The sequence below is a fragment of the Amblyomma americanum genome, chromosome 1, assembly GCF_052857255.1.
Source record: "Amblyomma americanum isolate KBUSLIRL-KWMA chromosome 1, ASM5285725v1, whole genome shotgun sequence".
NCBI classification, from domain to species: domain Eukaryota; kingdom Metazoa; phylum Arthropoda; class Arachnida; order Ixodida; family Ixodidae; genus Amblyomma; species Amblyomma americanum.
Window position 1 is genome coordinate 208,694,344 of NC_135497.1, and position 24,978 is coordinate 208,719,321.

Below are 24,978 nucleotides of genomic sequence, written 5' to 3' on the forward strand. Positions count from 1 at the left end.
AAACTCTATGATGCAAACTTACCGAGCGAATGGCGGCTGCCCGTCTGACCCACAGCCTGATGATGAAGCCAACTTCCCCTACTCCTTCCGAACGTTATTTCGCCCTAACCTCGGAGCTCATGACAGTCTGCACCTACTGGGACGAATGCTCAATTCCATAGCTACAGAAACCGGCTCAGCATCGTAGTCGCTGTGAGCATTAAAAAAAAAGTCGACACTAACCCATAAAGTCGACATACACGCTTTCAAGGAGGCCTGCCCAGGAAAACGACTTCTAAAGTTCGTCCGCAGCTTTCGAAACGACCGCATCTTTGAGATCCGTCCAGGCCGTGAGAATTAACAAAGACTTGTAACAACACAACAGGAATGCCACAAGGAGCGATCCTCTCGCTCCTTATCTTCAGTGTAGCCACGAAGCGACTAGCCGGTTGTCTCGGCCAGGTTGAAGAGGCCCAGTTCACTGCCTATGCAGACGACTTCACCATTTTGGTTAAGTACGAGAGCAGCACCACCCACTACGCCGTCGCTCAGCTGCAAAAGGAATAGGTGCATTTGTGGAGCTAGTCACTCCAGGAACACATGTATCCGCGAAAAAGACGAATAAATTATGATCAAGGAGACAGCGACTGTAAGATCCAAAGTGTGGCTCAGCATGGGAGGCAAGCAACTGAAACTCTCGTAGGAAAGGGAGATCCGAAATCTGGGAATTCATCTGAAAAAGAAGGAGCAGCGGATTGGTTGCAGCGGATTGGTTCCGACATCTGAAACCCAAATCGCAGCAACTCCCACAGCTCATCAGGAGGATTATTAACAAGTGAGGAGATGCAGAAATTGAAGTAGTACGTATACATACCATAGGTCCTTAGGTTCTGGTACCCGAGGTTCTGGTCTCAAGGGTTGCATATGGCGCCATATATGGCTTCGACCTCACCAAGAAGCAGGCAGCGCAGCTCGAAGCAACGTACAGGGCGTCCCTATGTGTGGTCACAGGCCTTGCCTGTCACATGCGTATGGAGGAGCGGAATCGCTACGCTGGGCTGCCCACATCAGAAATGGCTAAAAATAGTGTCCAAGGAGGAGAAGAACGGTGCGCCCTTACCCGCCAAGACCAGCAGCTATGTGCTCATAGAAGATGGGCACCAAACGTACGAATAGCTAAAGAGCATATTTCCTCTAGTCTTTCCCTGGGAGGATGAGCTTGTCATCGAGACGAAGCCCCTAGCAGGAAAGACGAGCAACCAAAAGCACCCACATCAGCGCCGTATTGCCGCACGCGGTAGAGATGACACAAGCGAAGACAATGAGACGTTCCGGGTATTCGTGGACGACTGGAGGCGCCCCACCACCTACGCAGCCGCGACTGCAGCCTACTGCGAGAAAATCGAGACATACCAAACTTATATGCTACACTTAGGACAGGAACCAGCGGTACTGAACTAGAGCTTCGGGCCCTCTGGGGAGGCACCCAACCGGCGCGGGAGATGATCGACGACGGCCAGACAGCAACGCATGTAAAATACATTCGCATATATACGGACAGCACAGCGGTATCTTGAGACCTAAAGCGACCGCGCCTCGGCGTGACACCACAGAATAATGATAATCATTATCAGCCGGACTATATGCCCACTGCTGGGCAAATGCGCCTCTCCCATGTCTCCCCAATCCGCCTTTTTCACGACGCGACTGCGCATGCGCCCATCCCCTGGCGGCGGTGTCGCGAAACATATTGGAAGGGTCGCTCGCTCCACTCGAGACCGGTCGTGGAAGTGTAAACAAACCGGCTTCCTACGCGGGGTGCGTTGCTGCAGCCGTCGGGCGTTCAGCGCGACGCATTTAGCGATACCTACGAAATGTGTTGCATACTGCAGCAATGCCCAATATGTAAAGGGAAGTAAACTCGGATTTTTTCGCTTTCCGAGCGCTTCCCGGGACAGCCTTCGACGCGAAGCGTGGATAAAAGCAGTTCGCCGGCTCGACGATCGTGCCGCCCTTGGGCACCGTCAAGACTGTGCGCGAATCACTTTGTGACAGGTACGGACGAGGTACTTTGTTTAAATGCGTGTGCAGTCTATCACGAAGTGTTTTATTCATGGGCACGAAGGCCTCGAATGTCACCGCGGCACCGAGACTTCGTTCCGACGCTTTTTGCTTTCTGAAGCAAGAAGGCCAAATGGGCAAGTGCTGTGAGCCGCTTTCAACGCGCGATGGAGCGGGCAACGAAAAAGAAGCTACGAGAGCATTCACGCATGGTGCTAAAATTTTGTCATAATCTCCTAAGGAAATTTCCTTGTTTATGCCACTACACCCTGGCCAATCCCCCCGTGTGGGTATGCGTCATGCATTAAGAGGCAGAAGAAGAAGAAGAAGAAGGTGCGTTATGCGTGTGGTCGAATCATATCCATAATGAAGAGCTCTGCGTGGTATCGCCGGAATGGATTAATGTGCGCCTCTCGCGCTCGTCTTTATGGACGCGCATGCTTGTTTAACCTATGCAGCGGTGTGTTGTGGGAAAATACAGTGAAATGCTAGCAGAGCTGCTTTGTTGCGAGTACGCTTGTGCTTTTATAGCTCGTGTAGCTATTCTGCAGCGCTTGAGCACAACGATTGCTTGTGAAAACTGTTGTCCCCAGTCGTTTTCTGTACTACGGCGTGCACGATGTAGTATCCACCTTTCATGAATGGCAGGCATATACAGCGGAAAACGCCAACCTCACTGATCGGGGATATTTCATTGAACATGTTCCGAATGTAGCCTTCATCTCTGAAGCGGCGGCCCTTGCTAGCTGGTGTTCGCATCGCATGCCGGATGATCGGAGATACTGAAGAATTTGCTTTTCGGTGGGCACTACAGCCTGCCTCGGACTTCGCACCAAGCCATCAGTCAACCCTAGAAATCCTCCAGGTACCAGGTGCTGCCCAGGACACGCCATCGTTGACAGATTCCAACAAAACGTGCTCCGCAGCGGCACTCAGTCCGGCCGGGTTGGGCGCGCAGTACCCTACCAGTGAGCTTCCAGCGTTGTGCGCGAGGTGGCAGCACAGGAAAATGAAAAAGGCGGATTAACCCTGTCCTGTGCCAGCTGCGGCCACCCTATCCACGCAGACTTAACCTCATTCTGCAGCAACCTACTACGCTTGCCTTCTCATGGAATCCAGTCCGCACCATATTCACAGTGCACCACCACAGCACACAGTATCAAGAAGCATGCGGGCATACTCCGAGAAGGACCTGATTTCAGACAACCATCAAGTGCATGCGTCCTAGAGGAGTCAAAAAGCTTGCGCCACGACGCCTCCAAGCGACTAGAAGCTATCTTTGACGCGGGATTGTGTCGACGCTCGGTGGGAGAGAAGCATGGCGGATAGGTTTATAGCAGCAGTTTATTTGTTGTTCTTCGAAGGAGGGAGGGGAGTACGGCGACTGGCTCACCAGACGCGTCGGACGATCCCCTTTCCTGTGATCCGGGGATCGCCCATGTAGACGGAAGCCACGTGGGGTCCTTTGCTGCCAGATATATATATACACGTTGACGTACAGGAGCCTTGGTTCGGTCAACTGGTGCTCGCCCGCATCATAGGGTTCTTTTTTTTCTCGCGGGCGCCGTTGTCCTAGCCTGGTGCTTAAAGTCAGTGGGGTCTCGGAGGGTCTCAAACACCTCCCCCTTCACTAATATTGGCAAGGAATCGAGACCACCCGTGCTAGAATGCAGGGACTGCTTGAATCCGAAGAAAGTAACGAATTTTATTCTTCTTGTCTGTGGTGGTCGAAACGTTCCTCCTGTATCGTTTCGAAAATTTCGCAGTGATTTTTAGTAACAATCGTTAACATGTTCTCCAAAAACCGAGACGGAGAAAAATACAAAGATGGCAGCACTAACAAAGGGTGCAAGGAAAATGGAAACCGATGCCCCCTCACCAAGAGTCAGTCCAGAGCTGGCCGCTCAGCTGCCAGACTACAAAGCATCAACGAACACACTGGCAAAGCGCGGGGATTGTTGTTTCAGGTCTGTGACATAAACTGAGCAAACGACCTCTAAAAATTTTAAAAATGATTTCTCCCCCTTTGTATGAAGTGATGTGTAAAACAGGTCAGGTATGGTGTGTCCCAGGTGCACCAGGTATGCTGGCTGCTCTGCAGGGAAAGAAGGGGAGAAGAGCCAGCGAGCGCAGTGCGCATCCCAGCAACAAACGTATGGGTCCTCGCAGTAACCCCGCCAACAAGTGGGCCCACGGGCTGACGAGCGAGGCACGACTCAATCACCGCTTCCAACCCATGTGTTCCATTCCGAGCTTTCTACAAAACAGTCCTGAAGAGGAGCAACAGTGCCTGAAGCAATGCCACCGAAAAAACCTTCGGCCTTCAACCCCCCGATAAGCAGACCCTTTACCAAGAGGGCTGTCGGAGGAAGCTGAGATTTTCATCGACAAACCAATTGCCGGCTAAGCCATGACAGATGACACAGTCGCGCCATGGAAGTGTTGACAGCAACACAACGACCCCGCCTCCCCTGTCAACGCAGCCAGAGTGGACTGTAGCTATGAAGTAATCCCCAATTTGTGGCACCTCTTGTGGATATGCGAGGGAATACAGACAGTGCATGACAAGCATCGCCCCACAGCGGTGACGTCCTGTGGGAACTGGATTCGGCCGCACACCGCCGGTAGAGACGCTGAACTCACTGTGCAGCTTCGCATACGAGGTTTCCATAGTGGATCACACCTAGCCCTGCCCTACTTCCCTTAGCCCTGTTAGGCCTCGAGCCAACCTTTTTCAATAAATTCATCCCCCCTCTCTCTTTATTTTTAAACGACCTACATACTGTCGACTGTCAAAATTTAGTGGCACAGTTCAGTTATCATGTGCCAAATTTTGCATAGTTCTGTATAATGCGTTCGGGCTGTGTGGGTATGTATAGTAATCGGTCAGCAAAAGCATGCACTGTCTGGGCTGTCGCCGCTATTCCTTTGCAAGATACAGAGAATAGGTTAGGCAGGAAAAATACAGAAAAATAAAGTGCCCGATCCGCACCGAGAAGGCATAACGAGCTGCAGCAAAAAAAATGGATGTTTCAGTGCATCACCGTTATTACCTTCACTACCTCAAAATCTGTTCGTCTGGTGTGTTAGGCCTCCACCCACTACCCACTCACCGTTGTCCTCCACCTACCTTCACCGTCCAGCTGCTACCCATTCCAACCAACCCACCTTCCACCTTACGGAAGCTTCACACACAGCCACCCATCCTCCTTCCCCTCCAGAATGATCTATCCACCACCCTTGCATTCACTTGAACCCTCGAGACGCCACCACCCATGAGAAGCTCATGCAGCACTGGAACGTAAAAGTGACGGCGAAATACAAATCAAAACAGCAACGGGAAGGGGATCATTATAGCAGCGAAATGTTGAACCAATACTGCTAACAGAGATTTGTATTGTCATGTCATATTGTCGCCTGTTCTTTTTTTATTAGTTCGTTTGCATTGAAATCAAAGATCTGTTATGTCCAAAGAAACGGCCGAAGAAGCCGTGAATACAACTGCCTACCTGCAGTTTCAAGACCGGAGCTTTGACGATTGAGCTGTCGGCCACATTTTATTTCGTGTTGTTCGAGACTGCTGCCACTGTACGCGTTTAACTATAAGTAGAAAATGCTGCTGGCGGAACGGGCAGTGCCAATATTCGCCATTTTAACGAAATAGCCATGTTCTAAATATTCCTCTATAAGTTAATAAGATTGCAATGAACCATCACATAGAACGCGTTCTGCCATATTTACCAAACTAAGAAAGCCAATGGGAGCAATTGACATTATAGTCTAGAGTGATAAAGGGCTATTTTGTTTGAAAAGTAGTGTGTAAGCGGTAAGAAAGAGTACACCGCCGGTGGAGACCAAAGCCCACACATGCGATGTTCATGACACGCGCACAGAACGCTTTCTGGTGCTATTTATTAAAAAGAACAGGAATAAGTAAAGCTTGCACATATCAGGCTTTTGTGCTTCCAAGGATAACTTGGTAGCAAACAGTCCGTAGATCACATTTTCTCAGAGTTGCATATTTTCTCATCTCTTTGTCCCCTTCAGGCAGCTCCGTCGCGTAGCTTAATGAAGTCTGCTGATGCCAATTTGCAGTCAGTTCCTGAACACGTTCACCTCCATGCGAGTGTTCTGGGCGACGTCGTGCGTAAGCCGTCCTCCTGGAACTCCACTCCAGGCGAATCGCTGCCGGCTTAATTGGACCGCACAGCCTACCTTCTGGCGCTCTCTGCTCTTTTCCATGGAACTCCAGCTTGTCCGTCTGCGACTCGCCCGCAGCCATGCCGATGGTGTTGGCTGGGCCGCCGGAGGCCGTGAGTGAGGCGACATCTGCGGCCGTCGCGTGGTCGGTGGGAGTCACGGCGCAGGTCCCACTTCCGTTGGCCGTCCGCCCCAGCAGTAATTCGCGGTGCCGGCCGCTGCGATGGTGTCGGTGACGGTGGCAGCAGCGGCAGCGGCAGGGGCGGCTGCGGCGGTGGCGGCGATGGAGGCGATGACGGAGCACGGCTGTGGCCCCGCTGGGACCACACCTTGGTAGCTGGCCTCTGCGAGTCCTCCTTGTGAAGGTGCAGCCATAGGCAGCGCCGAAGCGGTCACCTGGAGGCAAACGCCTGGTCCCCGGCCTGCCCGCACCGCAGCAGCGGCAAACAGGGCGCATTTTCAAACGAGGACGGCAGAGATCTACTGCGGTGGCGGAAAAAAATGCTGCCGTCCTGTCTGATCGCTGTTCTTCTTCTGAGCCCGTGCTGGCGCGTGGCGCTGCGCGTGGATAGGCCCAAAGAGCGAACGCGCGCAAAAGCTACCGCCACGCTGCAAAATGCCGAGAAAGAAGTGAAGTGTCCTCTTTTCGGTAAATAAAACGCTTATAACTGATGAGTAAGTCCTTCGAGGCCCTCGGCCAGAGTGGCTTTTGAATGGGAAAAGTTTTGATAGTTGGCTTCATTCGTTGACCATGCCTACTATGAGCGGGCCCCTACGCAGTGGAAAAGGGGATAGGTTGTTAATTGAACTGAAGAAGCGAGAATGAAGCACAGGTTTTCCTTCTACCTACTTTGTTTCAACAGATTTTTGAGATCGGAATGCTTCTAGTTCCGATTCTCGGCAAACCAACGGGAACATTGACCGGAAGCTGTGCGAATTTGAGGCCGAGCGTGAAGCATAATGTTGAGCAGAAGGTACCGGAAACTTTCGGCGGTTTGAATGGTGTCCATAAGAAACCACCTGCTATACCAACTAGCCCCAGTCGTCGGTTTATTGTAGAAAAAGAAATTGCATACATTCTCCACTCGGCCACCGACACAGCTTTTTTTCCGACTGCACGGCAAAAATCATCCCTCTCTGAATCAGCTCATGCTTCACACAAGGGGGTAGAAATAATGCTATTGCATTTAGGTTGTCTTCTTGAAAAAAACGACCACGTTTCTCCGTAACGAAATTCCTGATTGGTCGAGAAGATCGTGACGTCGTCAGCACCGTGAAATTTGAGAACAAGAATGTTCGAGTACCTTCCATTGGGTTATCATATGTGATTATACTAACCCGACCCACTTCTTCCACCTTTATCCACCCACTAATTGCCACAGCGGCGACAAGCAAGCGTGTACATCGCTCATAGCTTTCTGCTGTTACTGCAGGCCACTCCCAACGCAGTCGCACTAGGCGCCAACAAAAATCAAGCTTCAAGCATGCGTGCGAACGAAAGCTAGATGCAAGCTGACCAACCTACTCTCCCGGTAGGCGTCAACATCGGTTCTGCTGTGACCTGCTGCATTGCCATCATGTTACTCCATCTAGTTAAAAATTCCAGGCCAATCTATCTAACTTACATGTGTTTCAAACTCCTGGAGCACATAATATCAGAAGGACCCTTTAGTCCACAAGTTTTTTTTTTTTCATATGAGCATGGTTTTCGGCAAAATCTTTCCGCTGTAACACAACCAGTAGAGACAGTTACTGACTTCGCGAAGGTTCTGAATGATAAGAAACAAATGATTCAACATGGCTTTACCTTTCGAAGGCTTTCGAAAGAGTCCAACACAGTGATTTTATTAACAGTCTAGTTCTAATGGTAATTAGTCCTAAACTTGTGCACTGGATAACAGCATATCTAAGCTGCAGATTCCAATTCGTCGAAATAAATGTTAGTGAATCACAGTAATTAAGCATAACCTCTGGTGTACCGCAGGGGTCCGTCTTCCTGCAGTCCCGTTTTGATTTTAATTTATGTTAGCGACATCGCGTCTAATATTAATAAAGATGTTACTGTGAGAGTTTTCACTGACGACTGCCTGCTTTGTAATGTAATAAATAACACAGATAACCAAACATACTTAATGATGTTCTCGCAGCAGTAGAGAAATAGTGCAAAAGCTAGAAAATTAAAATAAATGAAAACAAACAACAGTTCTTTGGGTCACGAGTCACACTACAAGCCCATGAGTACAGTTATGGACTCAGCTCTACCGCACTTACCACAGTAGAAACACTTACAAGAGAATGCTCATTTCTGGAGATTTAAGCTGGAAATTTTTTCAGCTGCTGAAAAGAAACTTGTTTTTGTATCGAAGATCAAAAGAGGCCTCACAATCTGCCAAATTAACGGCCTATTTAACTTATGTGCGACCAACATTCGAATATGCTAGGATTATGCGGGGTAGCGTAAAAATTGGAGTAATTAAAAAGCTTGAAGGCGTGCAAAGAAGAGCAGCTCGATTTATAGTGTCTAGATATAAGCGTACTGACTCTGTAACAGACATGCTGCGTTTACTTAATGTGCCACCTCTATAGCAGAACGTCCCCGCTTGGCCAAAATAAAATTCCTACTATAGCAACAGTTCCCGTTACTTAGTCCCAGAACAAGTAAAGCCCTAAAGAGCAAGCAATTAATATTTTTAGCAGTGTACGTGCATTCGTCGTTTTCGCCTATCTGGCTGCCACTTCATCCTCTTTCATCTGTGGATACTCATTGTATCCATAGGGTGTTAATAATTCAGGTCTTCGTGGACCGCAGAACTATTCTCAGCCTGTGTCAACTCTGGTTTCGGCCACGATGTTCGATAAGGAATGCACAGACTGATCTTGAGAGTCGAATTCTCCTTGCTCGTCGTCAAGGCCTGTACACTGCTTTGGTTGCGCTAGGCGTCTCCAAAGCTTACGACAGTGTAGAGCACTCCATCCTAATACATAGGTTACAGTCTCTTCAGTTTCCAGATTATTTAGCTGCTTGGATATCTACATTACTCTAAAGCAGGGAATTAATTCTTCGTGTCCACAATGATATGCATTCGAAGAGGTCCAAACAAACGAGAGGTGCACCGCAAGGAGTGGTCGTTTCTCATGTGCTGTTTAATATTCTGCTGAGCTCCATTCCTCTCCATAGCCATTGTTCGCACTTACGTCTTTGCGGACGACGTTGCGTTTTCTGGGCTGTGCTTGATATGCATTCCCTCTATGGTCAGGTTCAATCATATCTAGTACTCTTGAGTACTGGTTGAGCAGCTTACACCTGACGTTTTAACAATTTAACGTGGAATACTCATGTAGAGTACAATTGTTCAAACGTCAGTTCAGCTGTCGGTATCCTTGCACGGTTTAGGCACATTCTTCCAGTAAGAGTAAAAATAATCCTTTATAACGTGCTAGTCCTTTCTCATTTTCAATATTGTGCTACAGTCTGTGGCAAAGCGGTCATAACAAATCTTCGTGATTCATTTGCTTCAGCAAAAAGCTGTGCGATGCATTATATGTACCGCTTCTCCTACCAGAAATTTTTTTACGAAATTTGATATTCTTCTAATATTTGCATTATATTCGTATAGGCTCCTGTTATGTTATAAATCTCATTTCGAACACTCCGATATCCGTTCATTTTGCTGGCACACCTTAAAGATAACAGCAGCTGCCGGGACGCAAGACACAGAGAAATTTAGTTTACCTCAACACCAAGGGCTTACTATATGGGTCAATCCTTACATCATAATCTTCTAGTTCTGCTAAACTGATTAACCCAGGACAATTTTGATATAACCTGTAAACCGAAATTCGTAATTCGGGATTACTGTCGGAAAAACTTTTGCCTTTGAGTTTTATGTATGTTGTTTTTCGGTTCATTGCTTGCGCCGTTATTTTATCCATTATGTTATCCCTATGACTTCTGTGACATTTTGCTCGCTTCGCAAATTTTATATATATATATATATATATATATATATATATATATATATATATATATATATATATATATATATATATATATATATATATATATATACACACCGGGATGACCAAGGAAAAGAAAGTTCAGTTTTTAATGCGCGGCGTAAAAGAACAACTCTTTGGCAGCCTCGTCCGCCAGCCGCCAACAACAGTCGAGGAATTCATGCAAGAAGCCTGCACGATTGAGAAGACCCTCGACGTCCGAGCTCGGCAGTACAATCGCCCTTCCACTGCCTGTGCAATCCGTTCGGACACGCCGGCAACCACCAGCGACAGCTTGCGGGAAGTTATCCGCGAAATCGTCCGAGAGGACCTACGCCGATTACTGCCATCCTCCCCACAGCCACAAGCAGCGACTCTGATGGACGTGGTACGGGAAGAAGTGCAGCAGGCACTTGGCACCCCGACGGCCACAGAACCCCAGGTCATGACCTACGCCGCTGCAGTAAGGACTGCCCAGCCCCAACGACAACCCCCACCTCCTCCCCGAGATGAGCCACTTGTTCCACAACGCCGCCTCCCAGCCCCCGCCTGCCCAGCCTATGACCGACGCTCAAACCCCAGGAAATGCGACGCCTGGAGGACTTCCGACAACCGGCCATTGTGCTCCCATTGCGGTGAGGCCGGCCATATTCTTCGTCACTGCCCGTACCGACGTATCGGTCTTCGAGGATTTGCCGTTAACGCCCCACGACCACGCTTCGGACAACGTCCGCAGGAAATCGACGAGTACCTGCGTCGAGAAGAGTACACGCCGAACCGCTTTTCGCGCTCACCATCGCCGTCAACCTCGCGCTTTGCGTCGCCACGCCGCAGCTACGCAGCCGCAGTACGAGGAAGGTCTCCCAGCCCCCGCAGGGGAAACTAAAGGCAGCAACCTCTGGAGGTGAGGTTGCTCAAGAGCGAAACGCCGAAGATCCTCCACCGACCATGCCCCATGAAGACGCTGCCCCCATGAAGCCGCATTAAGAACCGGCACTCGCTACACCGACGCCGCACACAATGAGAACCCCGGCCACGATGCAGGCTGCCTTGAAAACGACGCCGCCACCCAGAAGAGCTTAGACCGCACGCCCCACCCGCGACTCGCATACGCGACGAAGCCGTGACCCGACGCCGAGAGCGACATGCAATGCAAGAGCCAGGACCTCCGACTTAGAAGTGACTGTCGACAGCCGGAAAGTTACTGCTCTAGTCGACACAGGAGCCGATTACTCGGTGATGAATGGAACATTCGCTGCGCAGCTGAGAAAAGTCACAACGGCTTGGGACGGCCCACAAATTCGCACCGCAGGGGGCCACCTCATTACGCCATCAGGAGGATGCACAGCGCGAGTGACTGTCAAAGGACATACCTATCCTGCGACCTTTGTTGTGCTACCGCAATGCTCCGGCGAAGTGATCTTGGGTATGGATTTCCTTAATGAGCATGAGGCGATCATCGACCTGCGATCCAAGCTGATCACGCTTTCGCCGGACGAAGCCATCGCTTCGATGAAAACTCGGGAAAATCACATTTCCCTGAGTGTCTTGGAGGAAGAAGTGAGCGTCCCACCCCGATCAAGCGTTATCGTGACCGTAGGCGCCACGAAAGCCATTAACGCAGAAGCCATCATCGAGGGCAACATGCAGTTGCTCCTAGACCGAGGAATCAGCATCGCAAGCGGCATCGCACATTTGCGCAATGGCCAGGCCGAAGTACTGCTGACTAACTTCAGCGAAGAATACCGACACATTAACAGAGGAACGACGATTGCTTTCTTCGACGAAATATCCGACGTACGAGACTCCTTTGCCCTCTCCGACCCCTCCGCAGAAGATTCGCCTGACCAAGGGAACTTGCCCACTTTCGACATCAACCCAGCCCTGCACCGGAACAGACAAGACCAGATCCGCAATCTGCTTCAAAGCTACAGTGAGTGTTTTTCGACATCGCCGAAGGTGCGACAGACGCCAATTGCCAAGCATCGCATTATAACGGATCAACAGGTCCGACCTCTCCGTCAAAGCCCCTACCGTGTGTCACCGCGAGAACGACAAGCCATCCGGGACCAAGTCGAAGAAATGCTTCGCGACGACGTCATCCAGCCTTCAAACAGCCCATGGGCGGCACCGGTTGTTCTAGTGAGAAATAAAGACGGCGCACTTCGATTCTGCGTGGATTACCGCCGCTTGAACAACATAACAAAGAAGGACGTCTACCCCCTCCCCCGCATCGACGACACACTGGACCGCCTCTGCAACGCCAAATATTTCTCATCGATGGACCTCAAGAGCGGTTACTGGCAAATTGAGGTTGACGAAAAAGATCGCGAGAAGGCAGCATTCATCACTCCGGATGGGCTGTTTGAGTTCAAGGTGATGCCATTTGGTCTCTGTTCCGCACCAGCGACGTTTCAGCGAGTAATGGATACAGTGCTGGCAGGCCTGAAATGGCAAATTTGTCTGGTATATTTAGATGACGTCGTTGTCTTCGCCTCGAACTTTGAAGAGCACCTCAAAAGACTTCGAACAGTACTAGACGCCATCAAGTCGTCTGGCCTAACCTTGAAGGTAGAGAAGTGCCACTTTGCCTACGAAGAGCTACTGTTTCTAGGCCACATCGTTAGCAAGGATGGAGTACGCCCGGACCCGCAGAAAACAGCTGCTATTGAACAGTTTCCACCGCCGGCCGATAAGAAAGCAGTGCGCAGATTTCTCGGACTGTGCACATACTACCGACGATTTGTGAAAAACTTTTCGCGCATCGCCGAGCCCCTGACCAACCTGACGAGAGCAGACGTGCCGTTTAAATGGGAAGCGCCGCAAGCAGAAGCCTTCAAGGAACTTCAACGTCGTTTACAGTCCCCACCGATCCTCGCGCATTTTGATGAAAACGCCGACACTGAAGTTCATACCGACGCAAGCAGCGTGTGCCTAGGGGCCGTTCTCGTTCAAAAAAGCGACGGACTGGAAAAAGTTATCGCATACGCTAGCCGTTCTCTTTCCAAGGCCGAGGCTAACTATTCGACAACTGAGAAGGAGTGCCTTGTCATCATCTGGGCTACGTAAATGTTCCGCCCCTACCTATACGGACGACCGGTCAAGGTGGTCAGCGATCACCACGCGCTGTGCTGGCTTGCCAATTTGAAGGAACCCTCTGGCCGACTCGCTCGATGGAGTCTGCGTCTCCAGAAATTTGACGTCACCATCGTTTACAAGTCCGGACGCAAGCACTCTGACGCCGATTGCCTCTCACGAGCCCCTGTAGATACACCGCCGCCGGACGACGATGAGGACGCCTTCCTGGGACCCATCAGCCCCAGCTCGTTTGCCCAGCAGCAACGCTCGGACCCCGACCTAAAACGCCTTATCGAGTACTTGGAAGGATAGGTTTCTTCACCCCCCGCTTCATTCAAGCGAGGACTGTCTTCCTTCTGTGTGCAGAATGAGGTCCTCGTGAAGAACTCTGCAGCGAGCAAAACAGCCTACCTCCTTGTTGAACCTGCTTACCTCCGCGAAGAAGTTCTACAGGCTTCACACGACGAGCCGACAGCTGGACATCTCGGGTTTACTCGCACCCTCCGCCGCATTCAAGTATTACTGGCCCCGACTGTCTGCCGATGTCGCACACTATGTGAAATCCTGCCGAGATTGTCAGCGACGAAAGACCCCTCCCACACGACCAGCAGGATTTCTGAACCCCATTGAACCTCCCTCAAGGCCCTTTCAGCAGATCGGCATGGACTTGCTTGGCTTTTTCCAACGACAACGTCTGGAAATAAGTGGATCATCATAGCGACCGACTACGTGACCCGCTACGCCAAGGCGAAAACCCTGCCGAAGGGAACAGCAGCAGAAGTCGCCAAATTTTTCGTGGAATGCATTCTTCTTCGACACGGCGCCCCCGATGTGCTCATCACGGACAGAGGAACAGCATTCACGGCAGAACTAACGCAAGCCATCCTGTGTTACAGCCAAACCAGCCACCGGAGGACAACTGCATACCATCCGCAGACCAACGGACTGACCGAGCGCCTGAACAAAACCATCGCCGATATGCTCGCCATGTATGTCGATGCTGAACACAAAACCTGGAATGTCATCCTGCCTTTCGTCGTCTTCGCCTACAACACCGCAGTGCAAGAGGCCACCCAAATGACGCCTTTTAGGCTCGTCCATGGCAGGGAGGCCACCAAGGCAAGCCAACATATGAGGAACCCGGGGCGTCGGCATTCTCCTCTGGGGCACGCAGGTTAGATTACACAAGCGGCAACCGGAACGCAGCTCCAGGGAGGAGCAAAGAAAGAGACAACAGGGAGACCAAGGCGCACCTCCACCACGTGTAAGGCAAGACTTCACGGACCAGGTTTATTCTAACACGCTGCTAGAGACGCACCCCGAGCGAACTACCCAAGCGATGTTGCTGCTGTTGTTAGCCTTACAAAAGATGGCAGACACTCACACTAGGGGACCGGCCAAGAATCGGGAGGCAGAGGTTGCTATTCACCTGCACATAATAAAGGCAAAAGAAAAGTACTCGGGAGAGCAACAACATGGACATGGACTGAAAAGGTATAAATCCTTGGATGAAGAACAAAGAGAGAAAAAAGAATAATTAATTAACAAAACGCAATAATGCATAGAAGAGAAAATATTCCCAGTCAAAACGCACTACAGGATTCTAAGACAGAAAATTTCTGTAGTCTGTAGTTTTGTCGTATTTTGGGCATGTCGTGTGTAGTCTGTCTTGTCTTCTGTAGTCTGTCTTGTCTTTTGTAGTCCTGTCTTCTGTAGTCTGTCTTGTCTTTTATAGTCTGTCTTTTGTAGTTTGTCCTCTCTTTTGTAGTCTGTCTTGACTTCTGTAGTCTGTCTTGTCTTCTGTAGTCTGTCTTGACTTCTGTAGTCTGTCTTGTCTTCTGTAGTCTGTCTTGTCTTCTGGAGTCTGTGTTGTCTTCTGTAGTCTGTCTTGTCTTCTGTAGTTTGCCTTGTCTTCTGTAGTGTGTCTTGTGTAGTGCTCGTACACTGTGTAACAGTCGTTACTGTCACCTGTCAATTAACACAGGATTTGTGTTCTGGAGTAGGCTATGCACAAAAATGCACAGCTTGTTAATGGTGGCCTGTAAACACAAGCTTTGTGCATTCCAGAGTAATTCGTGCACAAAACCACTAGAATTGAAATGAAAATGATCAATATTTATTTACTGTTTCGTGCTTTTTTTTCGAGCTTGCTGATGCATGCTGTCCAGCGTTGTCCTGGCTGCAGGTTCCTAGATACATCGCCCATGAGCCAAGAAAAATTGTTTTTGTCTTGGCTGAAAAAAACAAAAAATAGAGATCACCACTGCTACCTGCTCAAAAAAATTGTGAAAGCGTTGACGCCTCCTCGACACTGGTCGCCTTTCAAATTTGGCGCCATGGTTGTTTTATCGTTGACTTGATTTGTTATCAATTAACTCTTATTTTACCCTCACTTCATCCCAGCAACGATTTCGAGTTTTCAAATTTTCCTCCATGGATCGTTCCTGCCCGCTCACTGAATACTTGCCCAGTCTAATCATGCGTTCATTGCCTTTCGCTTCTCAATAATTACCTAATTGCCTCTAATTTATCATTCTTTTTCCTATCTCCTGGTTAAGTATAGGACACTTATCACTGGTCACGTGATTGCTCATTTCGAGTTTTCAAACTTGGCGCCAAGCTTTGGCTTTGTCCATACTTCCAGTTTTTCAAACTTGGCACTACGCTGTAGCTCCTACTTTCAGCGTTTTCAAATTTTGCGGCACTTTTTCTCTGGCCCAGCCACTTTTTGGACATTTTTGGCTGCAAAAAATTATCCGATTATGAAATTTTCTTTTCAAGCAGCATCCTCACATCATCCTCTGCCAATTACACAACCAATCGTATGACACTATCTCTTCTGAGTTGCCCACAACTGCTGCGGACACGATCCCCAGCAACATAGCCTAGTAAACTCACTTTATTAAAAATGTTGTAATACAGAACAAGGCTTATGACTGGCCGAGTTGGTATTGACTCACCTTAAAACCAGCCAGAACAAGCTCAAGAGGAGGGACTAACAAAAATTTAATTGAAGATTTTGATTATTTGATTTGTGAGGGTTTAACGTCCCAAAGCGACTCGGGCTATGAGGGACGCCGTAGTGGAAGGCTCCAGAAATTTCTACCACCTGGGGTTCTTTAGCGTGCACTGACAATGTACAGTACACGGGCCTCTAAAATTTCGCCTCCATTGAAATTTGACTGGTGCAGCCAGGATCGAACCTGCGTCTTTTGGGACAGCAGCCGAGTGCCATAACCTCTGAGCCACTGCGGCGGCATCATTGAAGGAAAGCCGCAAAAGAAGACCCGCGAAGAGATACAAGCATACAATAACCCAAAGCAGTGAAAGGGCGAAGTGCAATCAAAGGTCACTGGCATACTAATGAATCATCTAAAAAAGCAAATTCCTTACAGTGAAGGTTTTCCGATGGCTTAGCCACACGTGTCCTTAGCCTTACCGATGTAGTAAGCCTCAACTATCTACCGACAGATTTATCCCTTCCATAAACCACTGATGTGTCGTGGAAATTAGGCGTGCAAAGAGACAGGTCATCCTCAGATTTCCATTCACAAGATTTAGCGTGCAGTGCTAGATTAGAATTTGCCTTCCCCCTATAGCGTGAAAGTGCTCAGTCAGGTGCAAATTCAGGTATCTGCCCGTCTGCCCATATTAGTTGCAGCCATAAGGCAGTGGAATGCAATAAACTCCATTACTTTGCAAGTGGTGAACCTTTCTTAGTGACACTGTCCATTGTGGACAAGTACCCAGTTTTATCAAGCCTTTTTAATGGCGGCGCAAAGGCCTCCTGTCTTGCACTTCGCTGTTAAGACAACAGCAGCATTATGCTTTCCCGCGACTTTCTTGAGACTGTGAAATACTGTGGAGGTAAGGTGTATCAGCATCATCGGAGTATGTGCTCCTTACCCTCGAGCGAGTGAAAACATACTATGACAGGTTGTTGAGATGGGCAAGTGGGAACCCAGCTGCTTGGAAACCTGCTACAAGAATGCGTCCTCAGCAGTGATGGCATGACTTATCTAAAGCTGATGTCATGCACACGATTGCACACCCATCAAGTGTTTCCATCTTTACTGACCTTGACCAGCGACAAATACACCTCTTCACCATCCTTCTCCAACGAGTGGTCCGACTCGTAGCTAAAAAGAGCCTTCCCCGATCTTTAGCTGTAGCCCCGACAAACATATTAGTCCACAAAGCGCAAGTCTGCATCAAGAAACTGCTAACGGTTCTGCTTAGACAATTCTGATGTAAAAGACAGGCCTTGACCGCATGCCTTAAAGACGCCTAAAACATCTTGTGCCAACTTATCTGAGCCTTCAATGTCCAGAAAAATTACAGTCATGAACATAACGAAATGCTACTATGCCAAGGTCTTCCAAACAGGCCTCTAATGCCTTATCGACTTTAGACAAAAAAAATGTTGCTGAGCAAAGGTACGACCTGCGTGTAAATACCACCCTGCCAACTGACAAATGCGGATTTGCAGTAAAAGGACCACAGCCCCAAGAAGCCAGCAACCGAAATCACGCAATCATCTGTAAAAGCATGTTCTTTGTTCACCCTGATGCAGTTTGCACATGCCTCAGAGGTCTATCATGTGACAATGAATAGTGCAGGCCCTCCATGTCGATGCTCACTGCAGAGCAGATGCCCAGGTTGCTGTCCACAGGAAACTAGAACTCCACAGAACTCCACTTTTGTGAGTTGGCCAGGCGGTATTTACATCAGAAATCAGGCATATGCAGAGGGTCCCAGGTTGCACTGTTCCTCTGCGACATTCTTCTGTCCAGAGTCGATACCGCATCAAAGCCCAGTTTGGAAGGCCTCGGCATAGTAGCATTTCATTATGTTAATAGCTACCTAATTTTTTTGCACAAGGAGGGCTCAGATAAGTTGGCACAACACGTTTTAGAAATCTTTAGGCATGTGGTCAAAGCCTATCTTTTACGTCTGAATTTCACTAAGCATAACCGTTTGTAGCTTCTTGACTTAGATCTGCGCTTTGCGGATGACCACATATGTTGGCGCCAAAGCCCAAGATCAGGAAGCCTCTTAGCTACGAGTTGAACCACTCGAGGCTGGTGAAGGACAGGTTGGCAATCACATGCATCACGACCGCTTTATGAAAGTCATGCCATCACAGTGCTTAGAATGCATTCTCGGAGCAGGTTTCCAAGCCAATGGCACCTGTCAGAGTGTGTTTTTACTCTCTCGAGGGAACGGAACACCGTTCACATGATGCTGACGTAGTTGAGCAGCACAAAAAGACGGGCTCTATACCTTACATCCACGCTATTTCGCACCATTTCAAGAAAGTTGCACCAAAGTATGATGTTGCTTTTGTCTTGACCGCTAAAAGTAAGGTAGGAGCCCTTTGCTTCTTTGTTCAAACTAGGCTTGATACAACTACAGGTAATCGTCCGCTATGCACAGTGGCAGATAAAAAATGTTCACCACTTGCAAAAGTAAACTGGTTTTTTGCATTCCACTGCCTCTTAGCTGAAACTACTAGGGGCAGACAAGCAGATATCTGGATGTGCGCCTGGCTGAGAACACTTTCACTCTATAGGGGGAAGGCAAATTATAATCTGGCACTGCATGCTCAATCTTGTGAATGCAAATCTGAGGATGACCTGTCTCTTTGCACGCCTAATTTTTACGACACATCAGTGGTTTATGGAAGGGATAAATCTGTCCGTAGATAGTTGAGGCTTACTACATCAGTAAGGCTAAAAACAAGTGCCTGGCTAAACCGTCGGTGAACCTTAACTGTAAGGAATTAGTTTTTTAGATGGTTTACTAGTACATCAGTGCCTTTCGGTTATTTTTTGCCCTCTCACTGCTATGGGGTCTTGCATGCTTGAATCTCTTTGCAGGTCTTCTTTTGCCACTTTCCTTCAATAAAATTTCAGTTGTTAGACCAGCCTCATCTTGTGCTCATCTCTTCTCCTGTTTTGTGTCTTTCGGCTGGTTTTAAGATGTAATACTGAAGGCCGAAAGAAAGCCATTTTAGAGTCAAGTGCACTTATAATGGCCACAGCTATAATGAATGTTCATTTATTACAAAAAATAGTGCTTATTTCATTAATTTATGCATAAGTATATGACACTGCATCAAAATAAAAAAAGGACTAAGCCTCTAACCCTCATGGCCAAACTGCATTTACAGCAAACGAAAGGACACCATAAACATGCCCCACATGCAAAAGCTTGCACTACAGGCCAATGCAGAAATAAGGTCAGATTACTTCCCAAACTGCATGACACTGACACGCAAAGTAAAGATTGTGACAGGCAATAAAGGAGCAACAAAAAAGCAAACTGTAGGTAGCAGCCAATCTCATGCAGACAAGCTACAAGATCAGGCCAACATAGATGTGGAAGAAATTTGAAAAAAAAAGCCAAAACAAGCACATAGTAATTTTTAAGGTTTTCACAGCCCTTTAAATGGCAAATACTTTCCTGAAAAAACATCACAGAAGCGGCAATTTTTTTTTGGAAATCAATTTTTTTCATGTACTTCATTATTCTTGAAGCATGGGCGGGCATAGAGTAGTCAGATTAGTGCATGCGTTCCTAAGCAATGCCATGCCAAAAACTGTACTTACAGAAAAAGCTTGCCTTACTGAGTGAATACCACTGGCCATCCACTAATTTCCCAGCCTGCTCCAGGTCCCTGGCAAAAATCACACGCAACTTGGTGGCTTGCACAACTTCCATGCAACTCTTGGTCTTTAGCTGGAAAAAAATTGAGGGATCAGTGAGATATAAAATTTCACATGCATCGCTTTGTTTCAATGACCGACTAAGAAAGAAAAAGCGGTTTCTGTGAGCGCAACTATTTTTTCACACTAGCTTTCTACAGTAAACCACGTTTGTCGCGACCTAATTCACACTGACTTGCTGCACGGTTCCAGCAATACTGTGTATAGCTCTATGGTTTCAAATGCTTGATAGCTCTGAGCCCTTGGGCTTGCACTCGTTAATGCAGAAAACCTCGGAAAGGCCAACCAGAGCTTCGAGCTTTAAGCCATAGGAATTCAGAAGCTCAGTGGTCTGTGCGAGAACTTTTGGCTGGGTGACACAGTAGCAAATGCAGCTCCAGCTACTTTCACTCCATTGCAAAAAACTCGCACAGCAGAGACCTGTCCTGCATTTTGCATTGCAGAAACAATCACTGAAATTCAAAGCACGCATACTAAATGCACACCTACCTTCCAACACAGCTTCATAATAATGGGTATAATTATTGGAATGAAATACCAGTCAGTACATGTAGTTTTCAGTTTATCCAAAAATTATAAGCAACCGACAAACAATAAATATTAAAAGAGAAATAAAATAACCAGAATTGTTTAAAAAATCTGTCAGAAGAATTATGTGACATCCACTACACTCCAGCAGTTCTTTGCCTTTGTGCACCTTCAAACCACACTTTCTTACAGGCACATTTGCACAGAAATTGGGTTGAACCTGATCTTTAAGAATCTTTTTTGGTGCAACAGTAGGGAGAAACCAGGTTTTACCCAAAAACGAAGCGCCCTACACATTGCATCACAAGCCTAGATGGTGCACTTGAGTTACCTCTTATGCTTATGGAAGAAACAGGAACAGAGATCTCTTGACTAAATCAAAAAAAGAGGAAGTGCAATGCATGTGTAATGCAGAGAAGATATAAGCAATACCACACTTGGGAGGATTCCAAGAGTAGGTGAATGCATGAATGGGTGGCAATCAGATGGCTATGTGAGATTAGGAAATTTGAGGAAAAAGGGTGGTAGCATGTGGCAGAGGACACAGTTACCTAAAATGAACTAGAGAACCATTGTTTTGCACTAATTTTAACAGCACATTCACACGACAGACAAAATCACTAACTCCAGGAACAGACTGAGCATCATGCAACTCAATGTCAATCACCATTGCAAATGGCTACAGCGCCGCAGACTGCACATGAGGAAAAGTAGACATATTTTTGCTCTCAACTTTGAGCAGCAGTCAGCTGCACTTTTAGGAGCAAAGCTCTAAAGTACGGCAACATTGGCACTCTGTTTTACTGACATGAGGGTGCTTGTGAACGTGCAAGTCCCATGTTTGTTTTCCACCAAATGTGTTAATTGCGAGGTACGTTTAACTAAAGAGGGGCATCTAACATGGGCATCAGCTCTTCATTACTTCCCTTCTATATCCCTCCCTTATATCACGGTTCAAGTGTCCACCAAAATGTGAGACAGTTACTGTTACATTTCCTTGAATTTTCCTTCAACTAATTTTAAATTTTTCAAGTATACAGCTTTAAGAAGGTAGAGGTACAAACTGTGCAGTATAACCATATGCTATGGCAGTAAACCAGCAATAAATCTGTGCTGACAGCAGCTTGCCCAGTGCATTGCAAGGATGCTATATCATACAAGGATTGGTGTCATCGTGCAATGTTACATTACTGACTGACAATTTGGTCTCTATCAGAAATACTGGTAAACCATCATTGTAGAGCACAATGTTTTTAAAGGGATAAATGAACATATAGCTCCTTTTCGAGGACACATATGCACACCAGGCAACAGGTGTGCAATGTCAAAGCACGTTTATGTTAACAGCAGCTGCGTCAAGAGCTACATCAGCGGCTATATTTTGTACAAGTCTACAGTTCCGGTAATTATAAGCTGAGGCACTGCTGTGAAGTGCATGTAGAGTTTCATGCATTTCTAAACCTAGCTGCAAGCCTATATTGAAAATATTTTTCTAAATAGGCAGCTAAGATATGCATCACTGAAAAAGAATAACTACCATGAACGGATCAGGAGGGATGACACAGCCGAAGGCAGGAAGCACGCATGGCCCAATAGATGCTGGCCGCTGGCAACTGCAAATAAATACATCCAGAGCAACAGCTGTCAGTGGCTGTAGCCATGTCATGAATGACAAGAGAGGAAATCGTATACTGCTTTAAAAACTAAACTTAGACTTAATATAAGTAAATAAAAAACCAATGAGCTAGCCCATGACAAAACAAATGAACAGATTTTATGTAATGCACCCATATACATTCTTTAAGAAGAGTCACAATGACTGTTATAACCACACTGAAAGATGAGCTGGCTGAAATACCGCACACCAATTTGAATATAGGATGTGCAGGTTTTTATTAATTCCTATCATGGTGCCTTGCACCAATGTCTAGGTACTAAATTGAAAGTTGCAACCAGTCTGCCTTGGTGAAATGAGAAGAGAGAATGGAAAAAAGCATGCCTTCACTAGCAGGAAGCTTGATACCTCCCAGCACTGCTTGGCATCATAGAAAAATTGCTAGCGCATTTAACAAATCTGCATACAATTAAAAGCTGCACATATTTGTCGACTCGCAATGCAAGTAAAGGCAAGAGAAACAAAAAAATACCAAAGAACACTCGTGAGTGCGGCGAAGGGAGGTCTGTGGGTAGGATCCCGTGCCTGGGAAGAGTTCCGAGCTCGGAGAATCGCCGGCACCACAGCTGATGACACGCAACCAAGAATAAATAACAAAGCGAAAATAAGTAACAAAAAAACCATCGACAATGGCGAACGACTTGAATGCGGGCCGCAAAAGCGAGGGATATAGCAAAAAGGTAGAAATCCTAAATAATTCTGCAGTTGCATCTCCGACAGCTCGCAGTTCTCAGAAGGAGAGGAAGCACCAACGTTTACAGCTCAGGAGACGCAAGATTGATCTAACTTTGACATAACACTGCCTCAAATCCTGTTCCACTGGGGAAGCACAGACAAGTTTACAAATGACAAGGCGATGAATATGAACTAGCCTTTCGCATGCGATCACTGTCTCAAAATTTAGTATGACGCATATTAAGGCACAAGCACTAATCCGATGAGTACTAACCCTGAGCAAAATAGTGCGGCGTCTGATCGCAGCTGGCCTAGCGCGAGCGCTCCGCCGCGCGGCACTTCTCGCTCATCGTCTTCTACGCAGTGCAAATCCATGCTTTTGCACCGAGTGTCGAAACGCTAGCAAGCGAAAGCGTAACTCTGTTGTGATATCTGGGGCCATTTTTATTTACCACGGCACGCGAGTAATAAATGCACATAAAGACAATGAGAACAACACTTGTCATGCAGGATATAGGCCCTGCTTTTTTGGCGCCGCATTATAGCTGCGGCAACCGCAGGCGGACTGCCTCCACTCACATCCCTATATAGCCGCATACAAATAGCGCGTACGAATACAGATCATTAGCTAAGAAACGCAGAGCGGGACTCACCGGCCATGCGATTCATCCAGGCTTAGTAAAACGGCGCAGGAGTCTTCGTTCCCCTAACAGATGAAAAGACGTTGCAGCACTCTTTCTCCATGGCTTACCCGTTGAAACTCGCCAATGTTCACAGGCCGAAATCCTGGTCGTTGGCTTCCAAAACACACTCCTGCTCACCTTCCTATTGAATGAGTTCTTCACACGTGTCCGCCGTACAAGTAATCAAGCAATGCCTCAAAGAGGCAAATAATACAAAACACCTAGTATCGGTTGCGCTGCAATGGCGCCGACGGCTGCGCTTTCGTGTCGGTGAAAATTTGCAACCGACAAAAAAATTAGTTTTTTAAACCATGAATACTTATATTACCTTCACAACAAAGACACTGCATTTATTTTAAATTATTTTTATATTATTTAAGAATACTAAAGCGCTTTCAGTTACTTTTTCTGGTATGTCGTTTGTAAAAGCTGCGATCCTGTGATCCCCTGAAGTGACCCGGATGCCTAGCAGACGACGGAGCAAACGACGGAGCAGACGACGGTATTGACAGAATGCAATTTCGTTTGATGCCAGATAAAATCACTAAGTTGCGACAAAAACAGCGAAGAAAAGCGCCGTATCTCAAGCCGGCGAATATCGTGGATAAGTTGAACGCAATTGGCATGATGAAAAGTAGCTGCTATGCATTAATTTGCGCGACACTGGCACGCTCACCGGAGATCGTGAAACTTAACAGCTTAATCGGTGACCAGTACAAGCGGAGTGCTTTGATATCAACTGCGTTACGAAACTGCGTCGATACTTGCGTCTCACTTATCTAATATGCAACAGCGGCTAGCACTCGCCGCATCCTGATCGCGTGTAGTTTAACAAGCAAGAGCCCACTAGCGCATCGAAGCAGGCGTGTTTTCGAGTTCGTATCGTTACGATAAATACGAGTTGTTTCGGCACGTACTGGAGTTGAAGTTCTCAGCCTGTGCGTCATGGACGGTGACGATGGCGTCGCGGACGATCTTAACTAAGACTCGCCGCAACGCAGCCGATAACCCAAGCATATGTGCGTTAAAGGTTGTTCACCAGTAGTGCAAACGTGGGCATAAAGTATCGCTCAGTCGCAGCGCCAGTCGCTCGTTTCTCGATTTTCCAGCCTTCCGAGTGAAGGTCGCAAGCTGTTGAGCCAATCAGTGAGCCAGCGGGAGTGAGCGAGGCGAGCTTTCGGGAACGACGCCGCCCGCGGGCGCGCCGGGCAATGAACTACGCGCTACCCCCTGGCTGCCCTAGTCGTCGCTAAGCCTAGCCGGTTTCGCACCGATGCAGCAGCTGAGTGCACTTCGAAACTGGCTAGCGCTGAGGTGCTGCTCTCGTCATCGTTTTACTGTGAACCTCGTCTCATAATAAAACAAAGATATGCTC

General features: G+C 47.7%; 1 protein-coding gene across 1 annotated transcript; it reads right to left on the reverse strand.

Moving 5' to 3' along the window:
- Positions 1–420: 420 nt before the first annotated feature.
- Positions 421–23,816, reverse strand: LOC144115600 (uncharacterized). The gene is made up of 6 exons (XM_077650025.1): positions 23,574–23,816; positions 22,718–22,811; positions 22,108–22,183; positions 19,926–20,055; positions 15,439–15,548; positions 421–531 (listed from the first exon to the last, which is right to left on the reverse strand). Exons 1-6 carry the CDS (start codon positions 23,587–23,589, stop codon positions 421–423), a joined length of 537 nt encoding a protein of 178 aa, XP_077506151.1. The 5' UTR covers positions 23,590–23,816.
- Positions 23,817–24,978: the final 1,162 nt, after the last annotated feature.

What these genes read in the sequence shown, in the direction of transcription:
- LOC144115600 (XM_077650025.1), bottom strand. An exon ending in GCACTCACGAGTGTTCTTTG is followed by an intron (nt 22,184 to 22,717) that starts GTATTTTTTTGT and finishes ATTTATTTGCAG; the next exon opens with TTGCCAGCGGCCAGCATCTA. An exon ending in CAGTAAGGCAAGCTTTTTCT is followed by an intron (nt 15,549 to 19,925) that starts GTAAGTACAGTT and finishes TGTTTTTTTCAG; the next exon opens with CCAAGACAAAAACAATTTTT.